This window comes from Berghia stephanieae, chromosome 3 (genome assembly GCF_034508935.2).
Source record: "Berghia stephanieae isolate SIO BIC M18660-M18661 chromosome 3, UCSD_Bste_1.3, whole genome shotgun sequence".
In the NCBI taxonomy this organism is placed as follows: Eukaryota; Metazoa; Mollusca; class Gastropoda; order Nudibranchia; family Aeolidiidae; genus Berghia; species Berghia stephanieae.
Window position 1 is genome coordinate 80029062 of NC_088362.1, and position 24287 is coordinate 80053348.

General features: G+C 34.4%; 2 protein-coding genes across 4 annotated transcripts in view; one reads left to right on the top strand and one right to left on the bottom strand.

The window, feature by feature from the left end:
* Positions 1–4795, bottom strand: part of LOC144968565 (myosin light chain kinase A-like) — a 64374-nt gene extending 59579 nt beyond the window's left edge. For 2 of the 3 annotated variants that reach the window (XM_078907043.1, XM_078907042.1), the window contains exon 1: positions 4609–4789. The gene's annotated coding sequence lies outside the window, so the exon portion shown is untranslated. Of the gene's footprint in view, positions 1–4608 lie in introns of all 3 variants that reach the window. The other variant, XM_078907041.1, reaches the window with a different exon arrangement.
* A 94-nt stretch (positions 4796–4889) lies between these two features.
* Positions 4890–17951, top strand: LOC144968566 (PIH1 domain-containing protein 1-like). The gene is made up of 10 exons (XM_078907044.1): positions 4890–5293; positions 12066–12159; positions 12698–12765; positions 13174–13291; positions 14456–14599; positions 15010–15103; positions 15638–15733; positions 16333–16420; positions 16781–16924; positions 17760–17951. The coding sequence occupies exons 1-10, from the start codon at positions 5213–5215 to the stop codon at positions 17796–17798; spliced, it is 966 nt and encodes a 321-aa protein (XP_078763170.1). The 5' UTR covers positions 4890–5212; the 3' UTR covers positions 17799–17951.
* Positions 17952–24287: the final 6336 nt, after the last annotated feature.

Below are 24287 nucleotides of genomic sequence, written 5' to 3' on the forward strand. Positions count from 1 at the left end.
AAGACCATAATATATTAGGAAACACGAGAGTGATGTTTTCCTTTGATATGAAAAAATTAAAATTTGATATTTCTCATGATTTGAAACGGTAGGTCATTTATTATGTTGTCCTTTCTTGGCCAGAAAATGCTGTTAAATCAAGTCACTGTTTCTTCTTTCTATTTTTCCATGTATGGAGAACTGCTTTTTCGTAATATTTATAAGTATCGCAACCAACTTCTCTAAAACTGTTCTGCTATGTCATAGACAGCAGGGGTCTCAACAGTATTACAATGGAGCGCTCGGCTCACGAGCAAAGGGATTTATATCGATCCGGATGCAGTTTGACACCCTTCCCCACTCATGCCCACCAATGAGTGACTGTGTAGCTGTGTCTGATAGATATGATGGAAAGTGCCCTGAGAGAGAAATACTATCCTATCCATATGGTATCAAGCAATTGCTACAGAACAAAGACATGGATAAATTTAAACTTTACAGGCCCTTTGGCTCCAACGGACTACTCATATATTATAGAACACGATTATTTCCTTACAATTAATTTATTGATCGCATAAATTAATCAGCACCGATTCTATACTAACAACATTATGTTATCTACAAAATAAAGCGCTATATTGGCCTGTATAGGTTACATAACCTTAAAGCTCATGACACCGGTCAACTTCCTTGTCTAAAGTCAAACCCATTCATTATCCTTATCTCGACACATTGCCAATACCTGCAGTAAACTGGTGCAAACCAATATAATATATTGAAACAGCCTATCAGTACAGACTTGATCAGCAATGCTTACGAACATTCACGTAGGGAACAAATGACCAAACTTTTATCTGCTCTCGAAGTTAAACAAACAAAATGTCCCTTGGCGCTTCTAAAATTGACAGTAGGTAACAATTTATATCAACTACAAAATTTGTATCGTGCACCTTAGAACTTGTGATAAGTAAGATTTTAAGACCAGATTTTATTTTGATTCCTCAAAAGTTATTAGAAACTTAATCAGTAATTCAAGTTGATATGGTGATCCTTAAATAATAATAATAATAATAATAATAATATAATAATAATAATAAACAACAATGATGACAATCATGGTGATGATGATATAGCAAACAAAAGAGGGAGGTGGGAAATCAATTTAAAACAAATATTTAAAAAAAAAATCATTACCATCACATAACGTACAGTCCCAAACTACTTATTTATATCTATTCTCAATTTCCATTACCCTCCTTCATTTCGCTCATACTTCATTTATCACTTTAATAGAATCAAGAAATAAATGTAAATATGAGCCTCATATGCCTGTCACCAAATGCAGTAATAATCTACTCCATTTCAAATTATGTGACCAAGCGTTTTCGTTTCAATTAAAGTATGAGAATCACACTTTATTATTGATTTTTACAAATTCAAAAATACGAGGTTCATGTCAACAATGAGGCCTACATGAAATCAATAATCATAACAATGAGCTATAAACGCAATCGATAAAATAAGCTTTGGGTATCTAAAAGATTCCATAGTTGTGACAATAGAATGATCCTTTGAACACAAGGACCAAAGACAAAGTATAAAGGGAGCTGGACAAACTCTTTTTAAAGTACGGTAGCAGTGCGGCTCAGGGCCAGCATACTTTGAAAACACAATGTCTAAGTTTGTGTGTAGGTGTTTGTTTAAGAGAAAGAAAGAAAGAGAGAGAGAGAGAGAGAGAGAGAGAGAGAGAGAGAGAGAGAGAGAGAGAGAGAGAGAGAGAGAGAGAGAGAGAGAGAGAGAGAGAGAGAGAGAGAGTCCCTGATTGAATAACCTTGTTCGTTGAGATTAACCTCAGTAATACGAAAGCAAATAAGTAAATCAAATGAGTGACATTGGCAATTCAATGCACAATGAAGATTCATCATATCGCCATCAAGCTTCTGAAACCTTAACTCTCTAAAATATATTATATCAGAACGATGCACCATACTCACAAATGACACACAAACATACTAACATGCACATGCTACTATGCGCGCGCGCGCACACACACACACACACACACACACACACACACACACATATATATATATACATATACACCCACCCACCCAGACATCAATCCATCTTGACTGGATAAGTATAACTGTCATAAATTTCCAACTGAAGAGCTAGAGAAGAGATAGCGGTTACCATGGAACTGTTTGCATCATACACTAAAAAGTACCACACGATTCTGAATATATATGAACATGTCTCATTACAAAAATATCATTATAATTATTAGTTCAACAATAAAGCATATATAATCTGACGGGAGACGAGGCACAATGACTAATATCATTTCATTAAGTTGAAAAAAAAAAAGAAAGAAAAACAAAGAAGAAAATTTCAGTAAATTTTTTGACTGCTAAAATGGCTGGCAACCCCTCCCCCCCAAAAAAAAAAAAAAAAACAAACAAAAAAACAAACAAAAAACAAAACAAAACAAAAACAACCAAACAAACCCCCCCCCCCCCCCTCCCCAAAAAAAACCCCAACGAAAACAAAGAACAAAACAACCAACCAAACAAACAAAAACGAAACAAATCAACCCGTTCTCTCACTCGAAATTAATCGAAATAAATTGTGGTCCAATTCTTGGACATCAGAAGGTTAAGTAACTCACATTGGTCTGACACTTAAGAATACTGAATCCATAGTATAAAGTTGCAATTTTGCTCTTAGTCTTAGCAACTATTTCATTGTGTGGAAGCATCTCAATGTTTTAATTTGAACATTGCTTTTACCACCGTGGAAAGGATAGACAAGCACATCAATAAATAACAAACATCTCCTCATAATAACAAGTAGTCAGTAATGAGACAGTTGGTAACATAAACACTCACATATTTACACCCCCACACACATACACACACACACACACACACTCACTTTAACTCTTTCTTGATTGTCATGAAACAAGTAACCTTACTATAACTATAAATCCCCTACTGAGGAATATGTGAGATCACAGTGGTCATTATAGTGTTGTTTGCATTATACATAGAGAAGTGGTATATATAAAAAAAAATATTCACTACTTCTATAGAATTCAAACAACAGTATAATAACCACTACAACCTCATGAATTCTTCAGAGGAAGATTTGTAACAGGAAGGGTTAAAATATTAATTATAATATATAAGTTAAATAAAACACACATTGGCATCGATGAGGCTGGTACAAAATGACTTCAATATTAATCAGTATTTAAAAAAAATACCTACACATTTCATAATTCCAACATCATTACCATTTACTATATCAATAATCAAAGAGTACATTACTGGACAAGATCACAACTACCATATTTCATTCCTTGCATACATTTTACTGCTATTGCATAAAACAAATAAAAATTACAAAACGTAGAATTAAAACAATGATCAGATAAAAAGACAACAAAATGAAACCAAAAAAAAAAAATAAAATTAAAATTAAAAACAAAACCCAAACAAAACAAAACAAAACAAACAAAACAAAAACAAAATTCAAATGACAACATGAAATTGATGAAAAACAACACATAAACAGGAAATTGTAAAATAAAAATTGTATAAAAAGCGCAATGAACCTACTATTTTTTTCATTTTACATGTCAAATGCCAAAGAATAAAAGTTGAAACGAGATACCATTTTAAAACAAAAGTTCACTTCCTCCAACTCTTGTTCAATTAATGCAGTTCCTTAAAAGATAAAACTCAAAAATGCACTGCATTCAGAGAGAGAGAGAGAGAGAGAGAGAGAGAGAGAGAGAGAGAGAGAGAGAGAGAGAGAGAGAGAGAGAGAGAGAGAGAGAGAGAGAGAGAGAGATTGTTTTAAAAAACGCGAAAACTAAACACATCGCGTTATATAATATGGCAACAGAGAGTTTTAAAGGGGGATGGGGGTGGGAGAAAGAAAACGTCAGCGACGATCGGTCATCGATGAGTAGATCGATAAACCCAAAAAGATAACTGAAGCTATCGTGAAGCTTTAAAAGTATGATGACGATGTTCGCGTTTTACGTTTATTGAGAGTTATTAAATCGAACTCTTTAGCTTTTATTTTGCATTATCATTTATCATATCCTTCAAAAAAAAAGTTATTAGCAGAGTAGCCATAGTTCTCTAGATTATCTCTAGACCCGTGCTTGTCGCGGCAAACTTAGCCGCTACCAGATATAGAACGAAACGTAGCAATTTAATTTCATCCAAATGAAAAAAAATAATAGAACACACGAGAGCGTCTAAATATTACACACTGTACCATCACATGAAAAATAAATAAAGTTAAAGGTCATAACAAATCCAGAAAAAAATTGAAGACGGCCAACAGTGAGCAATTATTCTACAGTCTACAGTAACGACAAACCAGACAATAAAAACAAAACAAAACAACAACTTCCCATTGACAAAGAATCTCTTTCGATAGAATCCAGGCTAGTCATCAACATATCCTTACGATTTTAAATGACTTAGAGTTCTAATGGCTCTGAATATTTATTCATCTATTTTTTTTAACAGCCTCACCGACACCAGACTTCGATCCGTCGGATGTGTAATCTTTTTTAAAATCTAAAAATAAAAACATTAAAATTAAACTTACTTCTTTGACAGAAATATTTCATCAGCGGCTAAAGGATGTTCCGTCAATTCGTCAACTCGAAATTCCTTTCAAAAACTGATTGCACATGAAAGTAATTCAACTGTCACAGGGAAGAAATATATCAATCTGGCCTAGGCCTAACAGAGGAAGTTTTGGTCTCCATAGGCGCTTTGGAAGCTCCAAGTATTTTTTCGGACATGCGCAGTGGGCAAGCAGTTGGGTTGGTCAAAAATGGTTTTCTTCATAAAAGATATCATGTAAAGAAAAATAACTCTGTCATTACTACAAAAATTGCTTTTCCCCACTGAGACTCAGAGAGTATCGAATTTCGATTTCAAAAACAATCAACTCTTTTCACTTCAAAACATCTAATTTATATATTTTTCTATTGAAAATAAGGATTGATAAAATTTTCACTCATTAATTAGTCAACGCGATGAAATTCTTTTATTACTCATTTTAAGTATCGTAATCATAATCGTGTTCAAGAACGCGAAAATGAAAGTAGAAAATCGGTTGCCATTGTCGAATGCGTTTTGTTGATATTGTATTGACAGTGTCGGTGTCCCGAAAATTCCAACAATAACCATTGATGAATTAAAAAATGGACGATAACACATTAAATAGTGATGGATCTGAAACCACATTTTCTGATGAGTTTGTAAAAAAGCTTCTTCTAAATTCTGTAAGTGAAAATCTTTTACTTATACTTATTAAGTTGGAATTAAGTTTGCAGTTCTTTACTAAAGTCTTTACTTTGACTTTGTTAGTTTGTGTAAGTTTTATTCTAAGACAAGAAAGGGTATTACCGTAAACTCGGGGACCCAAATAATTTTGGGGGTTTGGGAGGGGGAAAAGTTTTTTCAAAAAAAATCTAATAGGGGGCTTGGAAGTAGAGAGACTTTGAAAAAAAAAAAGTTTCCCCCCTCCCAATAGGCACTTCGATATCTCCCGATTCAGCGCTTACCCGATAGCCTCAGTTATCGCGTCAATCTTGCAACCAGATTTTGAGGCTGCTTTTTTGTGACCTCCAGTAAAAATTAGATTGCTCTTTCATTTGTGCATCAATTTTGATATTTTAGGTCTCATTTTGTGCAGGATGAATTTATTTATTGAGTGGTATCATTTTCGTTGAATTCCAAACAAGTTTTCTCTCTCTTTTTGTTATGTAAAAATTAGGTAAAAAGTAGCGGCCATTTACTAAGAGCTAAAAACGAGTACATATGAGATTTTTATTAGTACAACTAGGTTTGCATCTTAATCTTTAAATAAGACCCAATTCAGGTCTTAACTCGATGCGTAAAGTTGCTTTTGAGATGCGTTAAAGCGGGTACCCTTATTTCAGCAGCAGCCATTTTGAATTTACGGGAGCTTTTACCCGAAATCGAAAGTAGATCCATTACCGGAAATGGATAAAATCTCTCTTTCTCTTTGTAATTTATTTCTATAAATAGCCCCCAGTCCTCTCTCTCTCTCTCTCTCTCTCTCTCTCTCTCTCTCTCTCTCTCTCTCTCTCTCTCTCTCTCTCTCTCTCTCTCATCCATTTCCTCTCTCTCTTTTCCTTCCTTCTGCTCTCTCTCTTCCAGTCCTCCTCTTTTCCTTCCTTCTGCTCTCTCTCTTCCAGTCCTCCTCCTTTCCTTCCTTCTGGCTATCTCATTTCCCTTTCACTTTTATTTTCTCTTCTCCATTCCTCTTTCCCCTCCCTTCACACTCATCTCCTCTTTCTTCTCCGTCTCTATTCCCCTCTCTTACCTACTCTCTCTCTCTCCCCCCCAATCTAATTCACCACCTCCGTCTTTCTCCACTGTTCTTCCTCCTTCAGTCAGTCTTTTTCTCTTGTTCTCCCTCCAACTCCACCTCCTTCCTCCCTCATTCCTTCTCTCTCTCTCTCTTTCTCTCTCTCTCTCTCTCTCTCTCTCTCTCTCTCTCTCTCTCTCTCTCTCTCTCTCTCTCTCTCTCTCTCTCTCCTGGCTTAACTTTAAAATTATCACACACACAGAGGAAGAGTTTGACAAACTGTTTAGTGGATCCATAATTGATGTCTTTTTTTAGCAGAACAAAACTTTGACCTTAATATTGAGGACTAATTTCCATGATTATACATTAAAGTAAAAGCAATATTTGTCAAAGTGATGATGATAATAACAGTACTAATAATAATAATAAATTAACAAATAATGATGATGATAATAAAGATTTTGATAATGCTATGTAACTTTGTACAAATGATGGCCCACAATTTAATTTGTCATAGTTAACAATGCCCTTGTCTTCTGATGAATAATACAATACACATAAAATATATATAAATATGAAAAAAATACTATTAGAAATTAAAAAAAAAAAACGGAGATTGAAATACATTTTTTGTATTTTACACAACTATATAGCACATTTCCATGAATTCACTTTACTTGATGTGCTATACGTTCCGCTTTTTCCCCTCAACAGGCTATATCAACCCTTATTCTTATCTTATACAGCATACGTCATCTGTTAGGCATACGTTTTGCTCAAACACTTTTATAAAGTCTATTGCATGCTGCCTATGGCCAGGCTCTTATTTACAGAAGTGTATGGACCTCATCCAAGGACACGCAGAGCACGTTTTGTAATTGTTGTCACCCATTTAGTCTATGATCACCCTCACCATTGCTTGACTTTCTTAATCAATGGTGCTGTAGAGTACCAATATATTTGGACATAGACAGCCACATGTGGCACTAAGGGGGCTTCTGAATTATTCTTTAGATTTGTGTAAAAAGCTAGTTGCCAGGGTGAAGGTGTTTATCAGATGGATTCGAACTCCAGACATTGTCTAACGATCAATCAAAGCCAATATAATACACTATATCACAGAAACTGAAAGGAGAACCTATAAACTATCTTTTATTTGCAGACATAGAATTTATCTTGATATTCTTATATTATACCTGCTTGGGTAGTGTGCTTAAGATTACAAAATGACGATATTTTAAGTATTTTGAATGGCATTGTTTTGCGTTATATATAGCAATTTTTTTCTACTACTTTGAGTATTTGAACTTCTGTTCTTTCAATGAAACTTAAAATTTATCCTCGGTAGATTATGCTTCTCTTTTAGACATTTAATTTGATACCAATTTTATCAGTGTAGCATAAATAGGGACAAAGTTATCGTGAATCCAATTTCTTTGACGTTGGAGTGTGTTATGTAATGTTATGTAATCTGCTTTTTTTGTTACGAAGAGGTGTCCAAAAATAATTAATGTCCATTGTTTTTAAGCTCACTACTTTTCTGAAGTTGTCTGCGAAAAAATAAATGAGTGAACTTTAACCTTATAAAAGTTATTGACATTTGAGTGCGAAATCAACCGTTTCTTGGTCACAAAGTTCAAGAATAAATTACAAAGGAATATAAGGTGCATTTTTCACCTAGTTATTGTTACATAACTTTTTAACTATTTATCCGATTTTCATGAAACTGGTACCATTGGAATTGTCATGCTGAGCTTGATCTTATGAGATAGATTTTGAAAAGATCCTGCAATTTTGAAAATTTTATCTAAGTCCCTCCTCCCAACAAACCCCCGAAATTATTTTTTAAAACAAGTTTCCCCACTCCCAAAACCCTAAAATTATTTGGGTCCCCGAGTTTGCGGTAGTACCCAAGAAAGGTCCAGTCAAGTCTCTAGATGAACTTAAATATATGATATGGGTGGCTGGATCTGTTTGATCTAGTGGAATGCACTGTGCAATAGTCAAGTGTCTTTTCCGTAAATAAATCGATGGGGCAAGCAATTGCTATTGTTTTGCTTTTTTTGTCGTTTTTTTCTCTTGTCTGATTCCAGCCTCTTGGCTATAGACAGGTACCGATTAGATTAGCCATTAAAAAATTGAAGTGCCAGATAGCTCTAGCTTGCGTTAAACTTTAAACAACACAATTCCACTTAATCGCTTTCGCACTATTTTTTTCCGAAGTGGCAATTCGGACCCGAGTCTGAATTGCTTCCTGTGGCAATTCGGACTCCTGCCACAATGCGCCTGCGCAATCACAGGAAGTGTCGGAAGTGGAAACTGGGGCGAAAGTGAAGCGTGGTAGGGTGGGGGGAGAAGCTGCTCGTTCTCAGTTGTCAGTGTCAGTTGTCAGTCGGTAGGAGGGCGAGTGAGCGAGCAAGTCACGTTTTTAGAACTCCCGAAGGTGACTGCCTTCAAAAGCGGTGATCTATTATTCCCCTTTGTCTTACTTTTTCTTGAGTACTTTTTAATTGTAATTCTAGAACTTTTTGCTATCCAATTTCTCCATTTTTACTGGCGCTGATATGACCTAAATGTGTTGCAAGCTCCTTAAAAAACAAAACATAGATCTAAATAATCGTGGACTTTGGGAGATTACAATTGTAGAATACATGAATACATGAATGACATATCTCTACATTATATAATGTGCCATTGGCGGCTGCGAAAAAGTGCAATATGACTTTGGGCATTGGGCGTTTTATTTAAAAGGCAGTATAGGTCGGCTTTGACAAAAGGCAGTGTCTTAATTCTTTTTTAATTAAAAAAATATGCTGTTTTATTTCTAAATATAAAAATAGAGGCGATTCTTGGCAGCAAGCCATGCAATAGAGCCACGCCACTGGGGTAGGGGCAGAGTACTGTCTAATACTAATATTATTAGATAATACTGGACTAGGTACCTAAATAAAATAAACACTGGTTGAATACGGAAAGAAAATGATCAACTGGTAATGGGATTGGTGGGGGGGGGAGGGGGGGGGGGTAACCCACAAATGACCAAGGCGCTGGACGCAGGGGAGAATATGGTGATACGAGATCAAAGAGAAAAAGCCGCCGGCTCTTGGGTTGTGGAAATGATTGTTTGGGGGGGGGGGGGGGGGGGGGGGGGGGGCGGAAGTGTGTGTGTGTGTGTGTGATTATTCTGTTTTTAATGAATTAGAGATACTCATGAGTGTGTGTGTGTTCAGGAAGACCAATACGGTTTCTATCGCTGCAAATGGAATAGTAACTGAGAGTTTCATTAATGATACTAATGATAAGTTCATCATTCGGGCGCATTGCATTGCAGTATTCCGAATCGAAGAGCCATGGAGTTATTCAGACTCGACCCTGGTTAGCCACGGAGTTCTATTCAGTTTAGACTCGAGTCCGAATTGCCATTGGAAGCAATTCAGACTCGGGTCCGAATTGCCACGGGAAGCAATTCAGACCCAGGTCCGAATAGCCTTTTCCATTTTTTTCACAGCATCTGAACGGTTTTATATCATTTTAAAGAGCAGGGATAAATTTTTCTCTTGGCCTTATTCACGTGAGGCCTTCCGAAAGCTCCTCATGCTAAGGGAAACAACCCAAATATTCCCTCAATAATTCTATGAAAAAATAAAACCTAGTACCTTTAAACTAACCCAGCACCTATACTGTGACTTATGACTAACCCTAATAGAAAAAAAAATCCTCCGCCCTTGAGTTAACCCTAAGAGAAAAAAGAACCAAGGACTGCTTTCAATACTTCACAAAACAAAATGGTGGCGAAAAACCAAAACAATGGTCATATTAGGAAAGTTTAAACGTTCACTAATCTATCAAGGTTTGTTCTTGAGTTTTTAAAATGCTACTATATATTGACAAATTGAGTGAATAAATGCATGACAAAAGATCCACGGTGAAAATACAGATTGAAAGAAATGCTTGCGCAAGGAGCTTTCGGTAGGCCTCCCTTATTGTCATCATTACTTTGAAGGCATGTGATAACAAAAGTTAAAATGTGATGAAATTTACGTTATTATAAAACTTTTGTAATTTTTTTCAAAATTGAGAGTCCAAAACAAAATATTAATAAATGATAAATCATCTAGACAATTCGTAATGTATCATATCGTTTAAGAGCTAAAAGGTTCTAAAAACCTTTAAATGCTCTGTGTAACTTTTATGCATAGATAAAATTTATCAATTATATAAATAGTATTCATTGTCAATTAATTGATAATATTGAGAATTAGATATAAGTGTCATATATGAATATATTCAATATTCGTAGTATATATCTATGTCTGTGCCAGATTTCATAGAAATTGACAAACAGTTTTCTTTCCATGCTAAAGTCCCATTTAAACCTCTAGTCAGTTTATTGAGAGACTGTCCCGTTGGGGATTTCCTAGTCACAGATTTTTAGCTTTTTGTAATGGTATAATTCGAGCAGTAAACTCAGCATAATTGCATCCACAAGTTACGACTGCATACAACTATCATATTAAATGGTTTTGAGAGGCTTATGTATCAGACTACCTAAGCTATAGATTAGGAACTGGGAAAAACTTCAAAGTTCGTAGTCCTAACGGGGATGAAGGATTACTTACCCTCTTGATAAACATTAGTCTATTTCACAGTATTTTCAAATTTACATCCACTCTAATAAACTTGTGGCTAAAAGTTTCCTGTTTTTATGGTCGTTATCAGTGGAACAGTTGACAACTAAGCCTTAAACCTTACTGGTAGTACAATGCAAAGCCAGGAAAATTTATAAAAGGGTTATTAAGTCTCTAAAAGCCCGTACTGGCTTCTAGACTCTGAGACAAGAAGCACTTACGAATTTGATCTATCAATCAGTCAAAGGTTGTCCAGTCACACGAGGATATGATTTTATTTTGGATTTTGCTATTTAGACTGACTGGATAGGGGACAGACAAGCTTGCAAGCACCCAAAAAAATCTTCAAAACTTTTATCTTGGATTGAAAACAAGTATTTAAATCTTTTGTTGAATTAAAAGATGCCATCAAATGAGGATTTCTAGCCTCAGAGTCAAGAAATATGTATGTGATTGCAGCCACTTCCACTCCTGTCATTGAGAAGGGTTGAAATATCCTGAGAGTTGAAATTCATTGAATATATGTATTGCTTGACTTTTATCATGCTCTCAGTTTGCAGTAATTTGTGATCATCTGTGAAATTGGCTGACAAACTTTTCTGAATTTGTGTTATTGTGAAGGGTAGCTGAATATTATTAAATACATTAATATTGCTTGACGTAGATAAATGTCTCGCTTTGGTGCTTGTCGTCTGTGGGTCCAGAGACCAGTAAGGACTTCTTGACTCAGAATCTAGAAACATGTGAATGCTTGGAGCCACTTCCTGATGTTTTTGCTTTGAGTGTTATGATGAAAACTGAAATTAAGTGACTTAAATCTCTTAGTTTACTCATTATCATATCACATTTATCTAGATTTTTTTAACAATCAGAGTTACAAATCTATAAACCTTACTTCTATTGTAATATATCATGTTTTATTTATTATTGCTCTCTGTTCGGTAAGAGTTTGGTCCAAAGTGCCAATTTTTATACATTAATTACATTTAGATCAAGTCTACCAATTAATGTTTTTAATATGAAATATTAATTCTTTAAAAGTAGTGCCAGATATATCAATTTTGACTGTTAAAGATTTTATACCACTTTCAGCCAAATCCAATGCAGCAAGGCGATGGTGGACAGTCATCTAATTCGAAGGAGACAGATGGAGGTGTTCCTTATGTTGTTATAAAACCCGAACCAGGTACAAATATTAACAATGAATGTCTCTCATTGATGGTTAAAATAATATCAGTCATTGAGCAAGACAAAAAGCGATGTCATTGTACAAATTTGACATTTCGTCATTGTTATTCCTTTATGTCCGTAGAATGTTATAATGTTCACTTCAACGTGATATTATTTGTCAAGACTATGATTTCTGTTGAGGAAGACACTTTCTCCTCATGACTTTTTCCCCCTCTTAAATTTACACATTTAAGAATGGCTGCTCAATAAGTGGAATCATATTAAAGAGGTATGTCATACATTCTGACTGTGATACACATGTGTCAATCCCTTTTGTGTTTACAAAGCTGGAAAAATCAATGAATGAGCCATGCAAAAGTTAAACATAAATTCATAATGATATTTAGAAAGAACCGATGGGAAAATATATAGAATTTGTATCCCAGTCCCTTAACAAATTCTTGTTCTTAAGCTACCACATCAGAAAAAATAACATTTTATTCATTCTATATTTTTGAGTTTTAGAGTCTAACATATTTTTACTCTTCTTTTAGGGATGTGTATGAAAACAAGAACTGACGGTGGAGAAAAAGTTTTTATAAATATTTGTCAATCTGATCATGTAAGTTCTACATAGTCCTTTTGCACTAAGTTTTATTAACAAACTGCTGGGACTGCAACCTCAAGTAGCTTAGACAAGAAAAAAAAGTATATGAAGTAAAGCTCACTCATTCTGTCAATAATAGTCAACAGTGAATGAAATAGAAGAATCTCTTGATGAGATACAAACATGAATTCAATGAATCTATGAGGAATTCTTTCAGTTGTGTTGTCAAAAGTTACATTTCATTTCACTTTGAGGACAAACAATTTAATGTAGAATTTTTTATTTTGTTTCTTTAGCCAAGCATGAACATTGATTGAGCTTATCAGACTGTGACTATATTTCACGTTTTTTTTGTTTTTTTTGTTTTTTTAAAATTTAATTTCATTAAAGTTTCTCTTTTGTCCCAATATTACCTCACTCTAGGTACCAGAACCTAAAGATCTCACAGACGATGAACTTTTGAAGGTGTTGGAATCAGAGGATCCCACACAGTTTAGAATTCCAATGAGCATTGGAGAACCTCATGCTGAGATTGATAAAAGTATGTTGGTTACACTGATGTTTTTGTCAGAATTAAGTTTCACACTCTGGTTTATTAATATAATATTTAAAGAAACCAACCACATGTGTCTATCTTTTATATTTTTTTATCCTTATAGTATATTAGTGCGGATTAGTGCGGCTTTGTCATCAGGTGGAATGACACTCGCCTTCAAACTGGTAGGTTCGTGGTTCGAGTCTCAGTCTGGCAGCACCAATTTTAGTAATTGGAAAGGGCTCTTTACACACATTTTCTCACAGCAATCAGGTGTAAAACAGTACCTGGTCGGTAACTGTATTGTCTTTGTGGAAAAAATTCTAGTAACAAGATATAAACATCATTTCTCCATTCTATATTAGGAGTTGTCTTTGGACTGAGACCCCTTTGAGGACATTTTGATGGGGGGAGGGGGGGGAAGGGGGTTCCCGATAGCTCAGTTGCTTCACAATCTAAGGGGCCAAGATTGATCCCGTGTGCAGTCAAGATTTTTTCTGATAAACACCCCCCCCCATCCTGGTTCACCCAACAGTGATTGGGTGGCTGGGCCTGTTAGATTTGGCGTAAAGTACCTTTTTAATGGACTAGTGTCCTTTTCAAAGGGTAGCAAGCAATTGCTATTGTCTGTTTCAAGCTATAGAAATTGTGATAAACTCCTGCTCTGAAGAAAGTGCTTATAAAAACAATTTTTTTTTACATGAAAACAATTTTCACGTCATTCATATTGTCACTACATAAGACATTTGATTGCTCTAGATCCAATCGTTCAATATCTGTCAAAGTGCACACGGTACCCGCCAGGGGAGTTTCAAATACTACAGCTATCTCCTTCAATTTCTAATTGTTTTTGTCTAGCATATAAGAATAAAGAATATTGAAACTTAAAAGTATTTAACACTTTTATAGGACAATTGTTTGTAATAAGGTTTATAGCTTACTTCCATCTTTTTCCATCCATTTTCATCTTTTCATTTGTATTTTTTTTTTTAATCTCAGGCTCCAGGCTGCCTTTTCCACACAAATCATATTTGATAAAGACGAAGGGAAAAGAGTCGATCCCTGTCAATTTCTTATTCGCATTTTCAGTTCAATGTTTGTCATATGAAGACATGTCTGATTTGATTTCTTTTGTCTGACTTTTTGATAACTTTTTATATCTCCTGGCAGGTGGATCAGGATGCACAGCCTATGATGTGATCATTCATCCAAGATTTATGAACAAGATAAAAAACAATGAATTATTTAGAACATTCTTTCTCACAATCATGTGTGAAGGAATTGAAACCAAATATGACATTTTGTTGAAGAGAGGTATGGACTAAAACAGCAGTATTTGATGTAGGTGGTAAATTGTAAATGACAGAGAATTCCACTTTGAAGTCACAAAGAACGAAATTTAATAAAAATTGAAACAATATTTTTAAAAGTTACTTACAACCTAGTTATTGTTTCTTGACAGTTCAGTAAAAAAATTTATGATAGCCACACCAAAAATATAAATGTTCAATAACAGTAATACGCAGTCAGTTGAAGAAGTAGAAAATAACATAATTGTGTTATTTTTATTTCATATTCATATTTAATCATTGAACTGTAGCTCAGCGAAAGTAATTGTCTTTTAAAACTTCAATGATGGGTTGAGCATGAAATAATCAAAGCTAGTGGGGACAATGTCAGTTCTAATCACAGGTTAATTGACAGTTTCATCCTTTCTTTTCCAGATTGGGTATTCCTTAAAAATCGTAGAAGTATTGGAAAGCTTATAGAACAACATGTCCGGACCAAGTCTAAACCACTGATCATGGATATGAGCGGGTAATCAATAGCTTTTTACTCTTTGTTCCATTAATTGATTTCCTTGCACTGTAGTTATTTGATGTAAATGTTGCTGCTCGACGCTCGAAGAAATAACTATTAATGTGAAATTGAATGTAAGCTTCAATTTAATTACAAAAAGCTTACATTCAATTTCACATTATTAATTATATTTGTACTTATTTGAAGAGATCATGTTCTTCACAAGATCATTTTATCGTGTAAGTGTTAAGCTGGGCTTAGATGTGATGTTTATGTTTTTGTTGCCACAGGGTCCCTGGTCCTGCTAATCTGTTCAGCTAGAATGTTAGGCTAGGCCTCTCTTAATCTGGTGAAAGTAAAGGTGATGTTGAAAAGAATTGGTCATTTTATGGTATTATACTGTTAGAAGAAAAAAAAAATCCCAAATTTTCTTATTTATTTCTTTATAAAGCTCTATGATCACGTTTAGTGCATATTGTGATATATAAAAGCTCAAGGTTATTATTATTATTTTTTTAATATATATTTTTTTGTATGTATAATCTCTTTCAGGGATGATGAGTTAGGCGACCAGATTCCCATTCAACAACCTCCCAAGAGAAACTTAATTGAAGAAGTGAAGCAGCATGAGGAAGAGCTCATCAATAAGTAATTAGAATTATCGCTGATCATTTCCAAATTTTAACAAATTTTGAATTGATCTTTCATTATTAAATAATATCAAAGAGTATGAATTTGATTGATGTTACATTTATATGATGTTCATTTATACTTTTTATCTATATATTTCCAGAGGCCTTGGAAATTTTTCAAATAATAATTGAGATAAAGCTAGCAAATAGAAATGAAATACAGATTGTAAATCTGATAAACACACACATTGCTTATATTCTATACTTACTCAAACAAAATGTTCATTTTTCCTAGATAATCTGTCAGCTTAATTAAAACATTTCATTAAATTTATGAAAGTATAAGATTAATTAAAGTCACCGGTTTATTTGATATTTTTTTAACAGCAAAAGTGATTTATGCTATTTAATACTGATTTATGTCTTGAATTATAAATATTATTTCTTTTACCCTCCCCCCTGATTTTCCCATATATTTAATGTCCTGTTAGTTACATTAAAATGCCTTGAACTTGAGGCTTAGAAAAAAGGCTCTATATAAATCTGCTACCGGTCCTAACATTACCATTGTATAATTTAATTTTTATGTCTGTAATTTTCTTCTTTTTAAAACAGGGCACCTGAGCCTAATTTTACAATAGTTCAAGAACCATCTGAAGGACATCCGGAGTTTTTGGTTGCAGAAATTCACCTCCCAAATATTGTAAGAACTTATTGATGCTTCTTTAATTACTGTGGTTGGATCGATATTTTCAATTAACAATCACAAATGTCACAGATAATGCCATTCTTTGGCTCCATAATTGGTTAGATTTTTTATGATTTTGGTAGGATTTTTTGAGGTAAGACATTGGTGTGCACCTTGGTTATATGTGATCTGACTTGGTCAATATTAACCACTTTTATGGTCAGGTCTCACAATGTCAATTAAAACATGATTAAGACATTGGTAAATACATCATATATGTTTTAACCTGAACATCCTCCTCATGATATATTAAATCGCATCTTGGCTTTTGATTAAGTGTAGAAAAATAACAAGATGCGTTATATTCCTCCTCAGAAAACAGCTGAATCTCTTACCTTGGATGTTGGAGAGGACCGTCTTGTTTTGACCACTAGGTCACATATTTATCACCTCGATATCTTTCTGCCTTTCAACCTAAAAAACGACGAATGTGGTTCTCAGTTTGATAGGATTTCAAAGGTAAAAGTGGGACAATTGATGCTTACAACTTTTTGCAGTAGATTTTAGGGGGAAGAATCGTGAGTTCAGATTTTTTTAAATAAAAAGATTCTGGTAAATAATAGTCTGAAGTAGGGATCTGCTTTTGGAACTTTTTAAATGCCCATATTTCTAACTTTGATTTGTGGGAATAAATAGGATTTAGTGGGTGTGTGGAAGAGAAAATGAAGATTATAGGAAGGATTCTGAGGGCAAAGCTAAATAAAAAGAGTAGGAGAAATAAAAAAGAAATGTAATGTAAGTTATTTATAGTTTATAAACAAGTGTAACAGCACATGCAACAAGTTTTCAAACAAGAAGTTTAATGGCAATTGCAACAATTTGCAAATTAGTCTAAAACAATTGCAACAGGTTTGCAAACAAGAAATCTAATTATGTTTACAAGTTTGCAAAGAAGCACCATGTCCTGTGACATATTACAACAATAATCGCGTGGGCTTGTTATTATTAAGTGTGACATTGTTTTACAGTGATTCGTCATCTTTCATTATAAATGATATGTAGGAGGCAATCCAGAATAAAGGGCAACTTTTTTGGTTGTGTATGAGTAACATCCCTTGTTCATCTCCTGATTTTCGGTCACTCTGCTTAAATTTAAATATAAAGCTTTTTAATCAGGCCTACTTAATACAAACGGTGCGAGGAACTACAAAGTTTTGACCTACCTTCATTGTCATTTTAAAATGAATAGATCTTGTTATAGAAAGTTAAGTGCCAGAGGTCATTTATGTTTGAAAAGGTTTTAAGGATAATTACAAATGTAATTGATGAAATACATAATCTTATTTTTTTTCAGGTACTCACAGTAACGATGCCAGTCCAGCCATTATCATGAGGAGAACCAAAATTCATCATTTTCACATTCTTTTAGTATTATCATTAGACTCGATTACTGTGATAATTTCATATTTTTTCCCCATACATTCACATAATATCATTCATGAATATTTGTATTGAAATGATATCGAAATAAAAGTTTGATTCTATATTTTTTATTATTAAGTTGGTTCTTTCCTACAATATAAATTTGAATAAAAGAAACAAAACACACCAACCAAAAAAAAAAAACAAAAAAAAAAAACAAAAAACAAAAAAAAAAAACAACCCCAAAATCTGAAAGGCTTCAATAATCATCTGCTGACAAGTTTTCCCAATATAAAAGGTAAAATTTTAATTTTCATAAAATTTTGAAGATAAACTTATAACAGGGAGGATTTGAATTCACTCCTATTGTCATCATATCTACTAATTTCAGCAGGAAAGCACAAGATTGCTCTTGGATTTTTTTTGTCGAACTTTTGTCTTATTTTTTTCTTAGATACTTGCTTACTTGATCTTATGCATTTGACTGTTCTTTTATCTTTTTCTGGAATGACGTAGAAGTGTCATAAGCACCTTAAAATCTCTAAAAACAAACAAATAAACAATGTCTCATAATTTTCTATTTATTTCCTCATGATGTTACTGGAGAGTATTTCAAGGCGTGACTGTTGTATTGAACCACTCATCTGCTGAGTGCAAAGTGTTTTCTACAGTCACAGTAAATAGTCAGGGTTTCTCTCTTAAGAAGCCTATCAAATGTGTAAGACCTGGAAGACCAAACATCTGTCAATGTCACACATCGTGTTTAAGCATTTAAAACCCTTTATTTACAGAGTTACAATCATGCAAAAACTTGATGCTCATTTGAAGTTTAGTTAGGAAGAAGTAAGTCATTTTTCAAATATGATCAATCGTATCAAAAAGTAGTATGCTGGAGTGAACCTGATGCTTAAAATAACATTTTGAATTTATTTTAAAGAAATTGAGTTAAAATAAACATCTTCATTGTTTCTTAAACTTCGAAATACAAAATTTTCCTAATTCTAATCATTTTGACTTTTAATTTTCTTCTTCAAGTTCATTCCACATAATACTAGATCGACGCAGAAGGTCACAAATCTGACCTATCGTCTCAAAACGGTATTCTGTCGGGATGAACCAGGTACCAAAATGTGATTTTAAATAAAAAATTATGAGAAATTTGAGATTCTATTGTTTGTCACTCTAAAAAACCACATAGATTGTCGTCAACAAAACGCATAAACTTAACTGAAGATTATTTTCCTTTATAAATTCGATTTTGAGCATCTAAATTACTCCAACATAATACTGTTTTGCTGTAGTATGTCATAAATTAATTTACAATAAAATACAGTAAGATATTGTGCCAGCACGAGAGGGACATTGGTAAATTACATGGTATAGAATAGTAAATGTATTTTTCTTAAAATTCTCATATCACTTCTCTCTTGCAAAGTGCCATTGAACAAGTTAGGTCGATATTGGCGTTATATAAAATTTATTTTTTATTCATAAATAGATTTATTGTGGATTCAAGGAAGTCTCAATTATTTCCACATTCATCTCTTAGGCAGAGCAAATGTTGACTGGAAATGACCCACCATTACTGTCGTCTCCTTATTGTCTTCTTGCTGCACAATTTTGCTGACAGTCCATTCCACACCTTGATGTAATCCATATATTATGATCTAGTTGGCTAGCTATATCTCTTTTCCCATCCACCTTTTCTTGCATATATTTTACTTTTAATAAGGTCTAAACTGTTGTTCCAATCCATAGTGACGTATCTGACGAATCCCTGATTTTCAAAGTTTTGTTTTGATTATACTGTTTATACTAAAACTAACATCCATCGTATGTCAAGGGGTCCTTATCGCTTAGTTGGTGATCCTAGGTGAAGTCTAGATTTTTTTTTCGTACATGCCGCGTCGAAGTGCGTAATTTTAAATATTTTACACATATGTAGAACGCACTGTGTTATCAGAGAGCATTTTTGTTTTTTTTTGGGGGGTTTTTTTTTTGAGCTCTTTTAACATGAGAGCGGAATATGTGATGTTACATCAGTTAATAATTATTAAGTACTCGTCTTATTATTGTCAATGATAATAATTCTCCCCCCCCCCCCCCTTCCCCCCCCCCCCCCCCCCCAAATAAAAACAAAGAAAAAAAACCTTGAGTCATTATAATAGGGTAACCCACTAAGATGTGCTTAAAGTGCCTTTTAAGGGGTTCCAAGCTAGTAAATCGTCTAGCAGCACTTAACATGTATGATGTGACATATTGCTGCCATTGCCATTTTTCTTTTCCACTACTGGGTGGGGATTCCTACCTCCCATAGTGGGCAGGGAGGTACTTTCTGTGTCTTCCATCCCCTCTGATCTGTTTTCCAGTCTGTACTCTACCGCCAATCCACGGCCACACATCATAATAATCACAATTATTATTGATAAAAATAAATAAATTATAAAATATAGTAAGGGACACATTCCTGTTAAATTCTCATCATGTAAGATAGTTCAAACTGTCAGTTGATGTTTGATACAAATGCAATAACTAACCATTATCATGGAGTTACTGCTTCTCCTTCCCTTTGTCGGCAAATAAAAGCTATTATGATGTGTCGCTCAAGGACGATCCGGTGGCGAAAGACAAACTCGATTGGCTCTCTAAGACCGTGTAGTTTTAACTCTTAATTGAAGGTCTTCGGCTATCACCAATCCGTGGCTAGCACCCATCCGTGCCTCGCACCCAGTCCGTGCCCAATCCCTGTTGTCAGTCATCGCCGACACCAGAACCTTTCTGTCAGCCCATAACTACAACACACTGTTGTGAGGTCCAGAAAACCCTGGGAGCAGGAGCCAATCCTGGAACTAGCTGATACATTTACCCCAATCAAGCAAGCCGGCTGGATAAAGATAAGCCAAACGGGCTTATATACCATTTTCAAATGTATTTTCCACGGACACAAATGATTACAAACTAAATAAATCAATCAATCATAAATAAATCATTAAATAAATCAATAGATAAATAAATAATAAATTAGATCCACTGAATTAGAGCTATTCTTCCTCATATTAAATAAATACTTATTCTTTCTATCTTTTCCTGTAACAATCTAATTAAACTTTATGTATAGAATTGTTATTATTGTATTGGGCGTTACTATTGTCTTGACTCACTTGTTATTAATACAATTAAGTTATAAGGGACCCTAAGGCAATTCTTAATCACCCCTAGATTAAACCTGAGCCGTTTGTGGTGTAGGTTGAGTGGCGCAGCTGGTAAAGAGAGCCATAGCGCGCATACTAGTTCGAATCCAGACCATTGAGCTATCGGTTGGACTCGAACCCACAAATAATAACACACAACCCCCCCCCCCCCCCCCCCACAAACCCCTCTTATTAAGAAACCACATTTGACCCTGACAATTTGATAAATTACCGCCCTGTATCCGATCTTTTCTTCATCTCTAAGATTCTCGAGAAAAATGTCATGAAAAAACTGAAAGACCACCTTTTGGCAAATAAACTGATCGAAAAATATCAATCTGCATACCGAGAAAGAGACTGTACAAAGACGATGCTTTTGAAAATTGTCAATGGCTTTTTGTTATCGTGTGACAATGGCGAAGTGTCAATTCTTGGACTGCTCAACTTGTCAGCTGCGCTTGACACTATCTACCACTCACTTTTAATCCAGAGCCTTTCTAATATCTATGGCATCAACGATATTGTACTGCGATGGTTTGCATCGTATCTTACTGGTAGAACCCAGACCGTTTTAGTTAATGGCAAATAGTCAGACCCCTACGACTGAAGTTTGGAGTTCCTCAGGGCTCGGTACTCGGTCCTGTACTTTACGTCCTGTATGCAATGCCACTTGGGCGAGTCATTTCTGCACATGGTGTGAATTACCATCTATATGCCGATGATACGCAGTTGTATAAATCCGCTGTACCATCGGGCATAAATACGGTTTCATTTGATATTGTGCAATGCTGCTCGTCTATTTGGCATTGGATGCCTTAGCATAAATTAAACTTAATGATGCCAAACGGAGATCATGCTTTGCGTCACTCCGTCAAATATTAAAAAGACAATATTACCATCGATACTTGTTGGTGATTGTCACATCAGTATTAATCCAAAGCGAAAAATCTTGGCGTTGTGCTCAACGACTGTTTCAGCATGGAACATCAATAAACCATATGATCAAAACCATGAATTTTGAGTTAAAGAGAATCCATCGAATGAAACAATTCATTCCTCTCCATTTGCTGAAGAGGTCGTTTGTGCATTGATACTGTCACGCCTTGATTACTGTAACTCGCTACTTGCTGGTCTACCTGACATAAAACTCGAAAAGCTATAAAAAGTTCAGAATAGAGCAGCAAGGCTTGTCCTAGGTATTTATTGCTCGGTGGGTGTCTTGAGGGGATTACACTGGCTACCAGTTAAAGCTCGTATTGAATACAAAATTGCTCTACTCTGTTTTGATGCCATCAATTCAAGAAGCCCTGCCTGCATTCAAGACTTGATTGTCCCCTACGACCCCACTCGAAACATCAGGTCCTCAAAATTGTATCACCTTCAAATTCCAAAAACTAATCTTAAACGTTTTGGCGACAGATCATTCAGTAGTGTAGGCCCCATCACTTGGAATTCACTCCCACTGTCAGTAAGACTTGAAAACAGCGTTGATAAATTTTTAAAAAATCTGAAAACCTATCTCTTTGGGAAGTATTTAAATTAGATTATGCCAGGAAATATTGCAAAGTGCATACGTGCGGGCGTGCGGGTATGTGTGTGTGTGTGTGTGTGTGTGTGTGTGTATGTGTATGTGTGTGTATGTACTCAAATATACATTTAGTTAAGTGTGTGTATGTTTGTGTATGTATGTTGTGTATATTTATGTATATGTATATGTATTCTATGTATATTTAGTGTGTAAATGTATACGATATAAGTTTGTGTGTTTATATGTATGTTTATGTTTATATATATATATATATATATATATATATATATATATATTATATATATATGTATGTATATATATATAAACATAAACATACATATATATATGTGTGTGTGTATGTGCGTGAGTAATATATCTATGTACAGTGTGTAAATGGATGTTTGTGAGAGTGTGTGTGTAATTTGATGCGTGTGAGCTTGTGTCCGTTTGTTCGATTCTGCAGTGTGTAATGTTTTTAACTGATGGCCAATGTGAAGCGCTTCGAAGCTTCGTCATAAGCACTATATGAATGTACATTTACTATTATTATTATTATTATTATTATTATTATTATTATTATTATTATTATTATTATTATTATTATTATTATTATTATTATTATTATTATTATTATTATTATTATTGTTCCTCCTGCTCCTTCTCTTTCTACCACTGGTGTTTCAACAGCAACAATAATAACAACAACAACAATAACTACTGTTACTCAACTACTACTACTACTACTACTACTACTACTACTACTACTACTACTACTACTACTACTACTACTACTACTACTACTACTACTACTACTACTACTACTACTACTACCACTACTACTACTACTACTACTACTACTACTACTACTACTACTACTACTACTACTACTATTTACTACTATTACTACTACTACTACTACTACTACTACTACTACTACTACTACTACTACTACTACTACTACTACTACTATCAATAATGATGAGAGGGGGGGGGGGGGGGTGACAATGACGACAACAAAAACAAAACAACAACAACAACAACAATAATAATGACACATTTTGTTGGTTTTTTTTAAAATACACCAACTATTATTACCTTCAAATAAGGTGAAACACACCGTAGCAAACACACATACACTTCACTTTGCCCCAAGTTATGGCGGCCGGGCGAGGAGCAACCTCGTGTGCTCTTCACGGTAATTATTTAATGACAGATTATAACCCCGTCAATTCGCGCAAACGATCTGGTATCTATGTTTAAAACATATTTTTTAATAATTGAGGGGTTTCATAAGCATTATTATTGAGTGAAAGCTTTTGCTACGTTTTAAAGTTTCTTGATCTGTAACTAAATGATAAACACGAGGCTTATTGGTCTCTCTGAGTTTTCTCGGTAGCATCATTATGCTCCGTGAAATATTGAGTTACTTCGTAATAGGAATTGTTGTAGTGAGTGTGGACTGTAAATGTTTTAACTTTGCACTTTTTAGTTAAAGTGATTAACCATATTATGTAATGTAAACAGTTTAATCTCCTTGTTAAGAATTTAAATAGAGGCAAGCTTATTTCTTTCGTTTAAAAGATACACAGCGATTTCATAATCTTGAAGATATCCTATTAATTTATGATGGGACCAATGGCTTTCCATACATCGGTTTCACTCGATTGTGACATAGTTTATGTTACCAAAACAAGGATAAGAAAAAGAATGAATGACTGACCTAGTTCCTTGGAAATTGATT

What these genes read in the sequence shown, in the direction of transcription:
- LOC144968566 (XM_078907044.1), top strand. Translation starts at nt 5,213, where the DNA reads ATGGACGATAACACATTAAATAGTGATGGATCTGAAACCACATTTTCT. An exon ending in CTGATCATGGATATGAGCGG is followed by an intron (nt 15,104 to 15,637) that starts GTAATCAATAGC and finishes AATCTCTTTCAG; the next exon opens with GGATGATGAGTTAGGCGACC. An exon ending in GAGGAAGAGCTCATCAATAA is followed by an intron (nt 15,734 to 16,332) that starts GTAATTAGAATT and finishes TTTTTAAAACAG; the next exon opens with GGCACCTGAGCCTAATTTTA.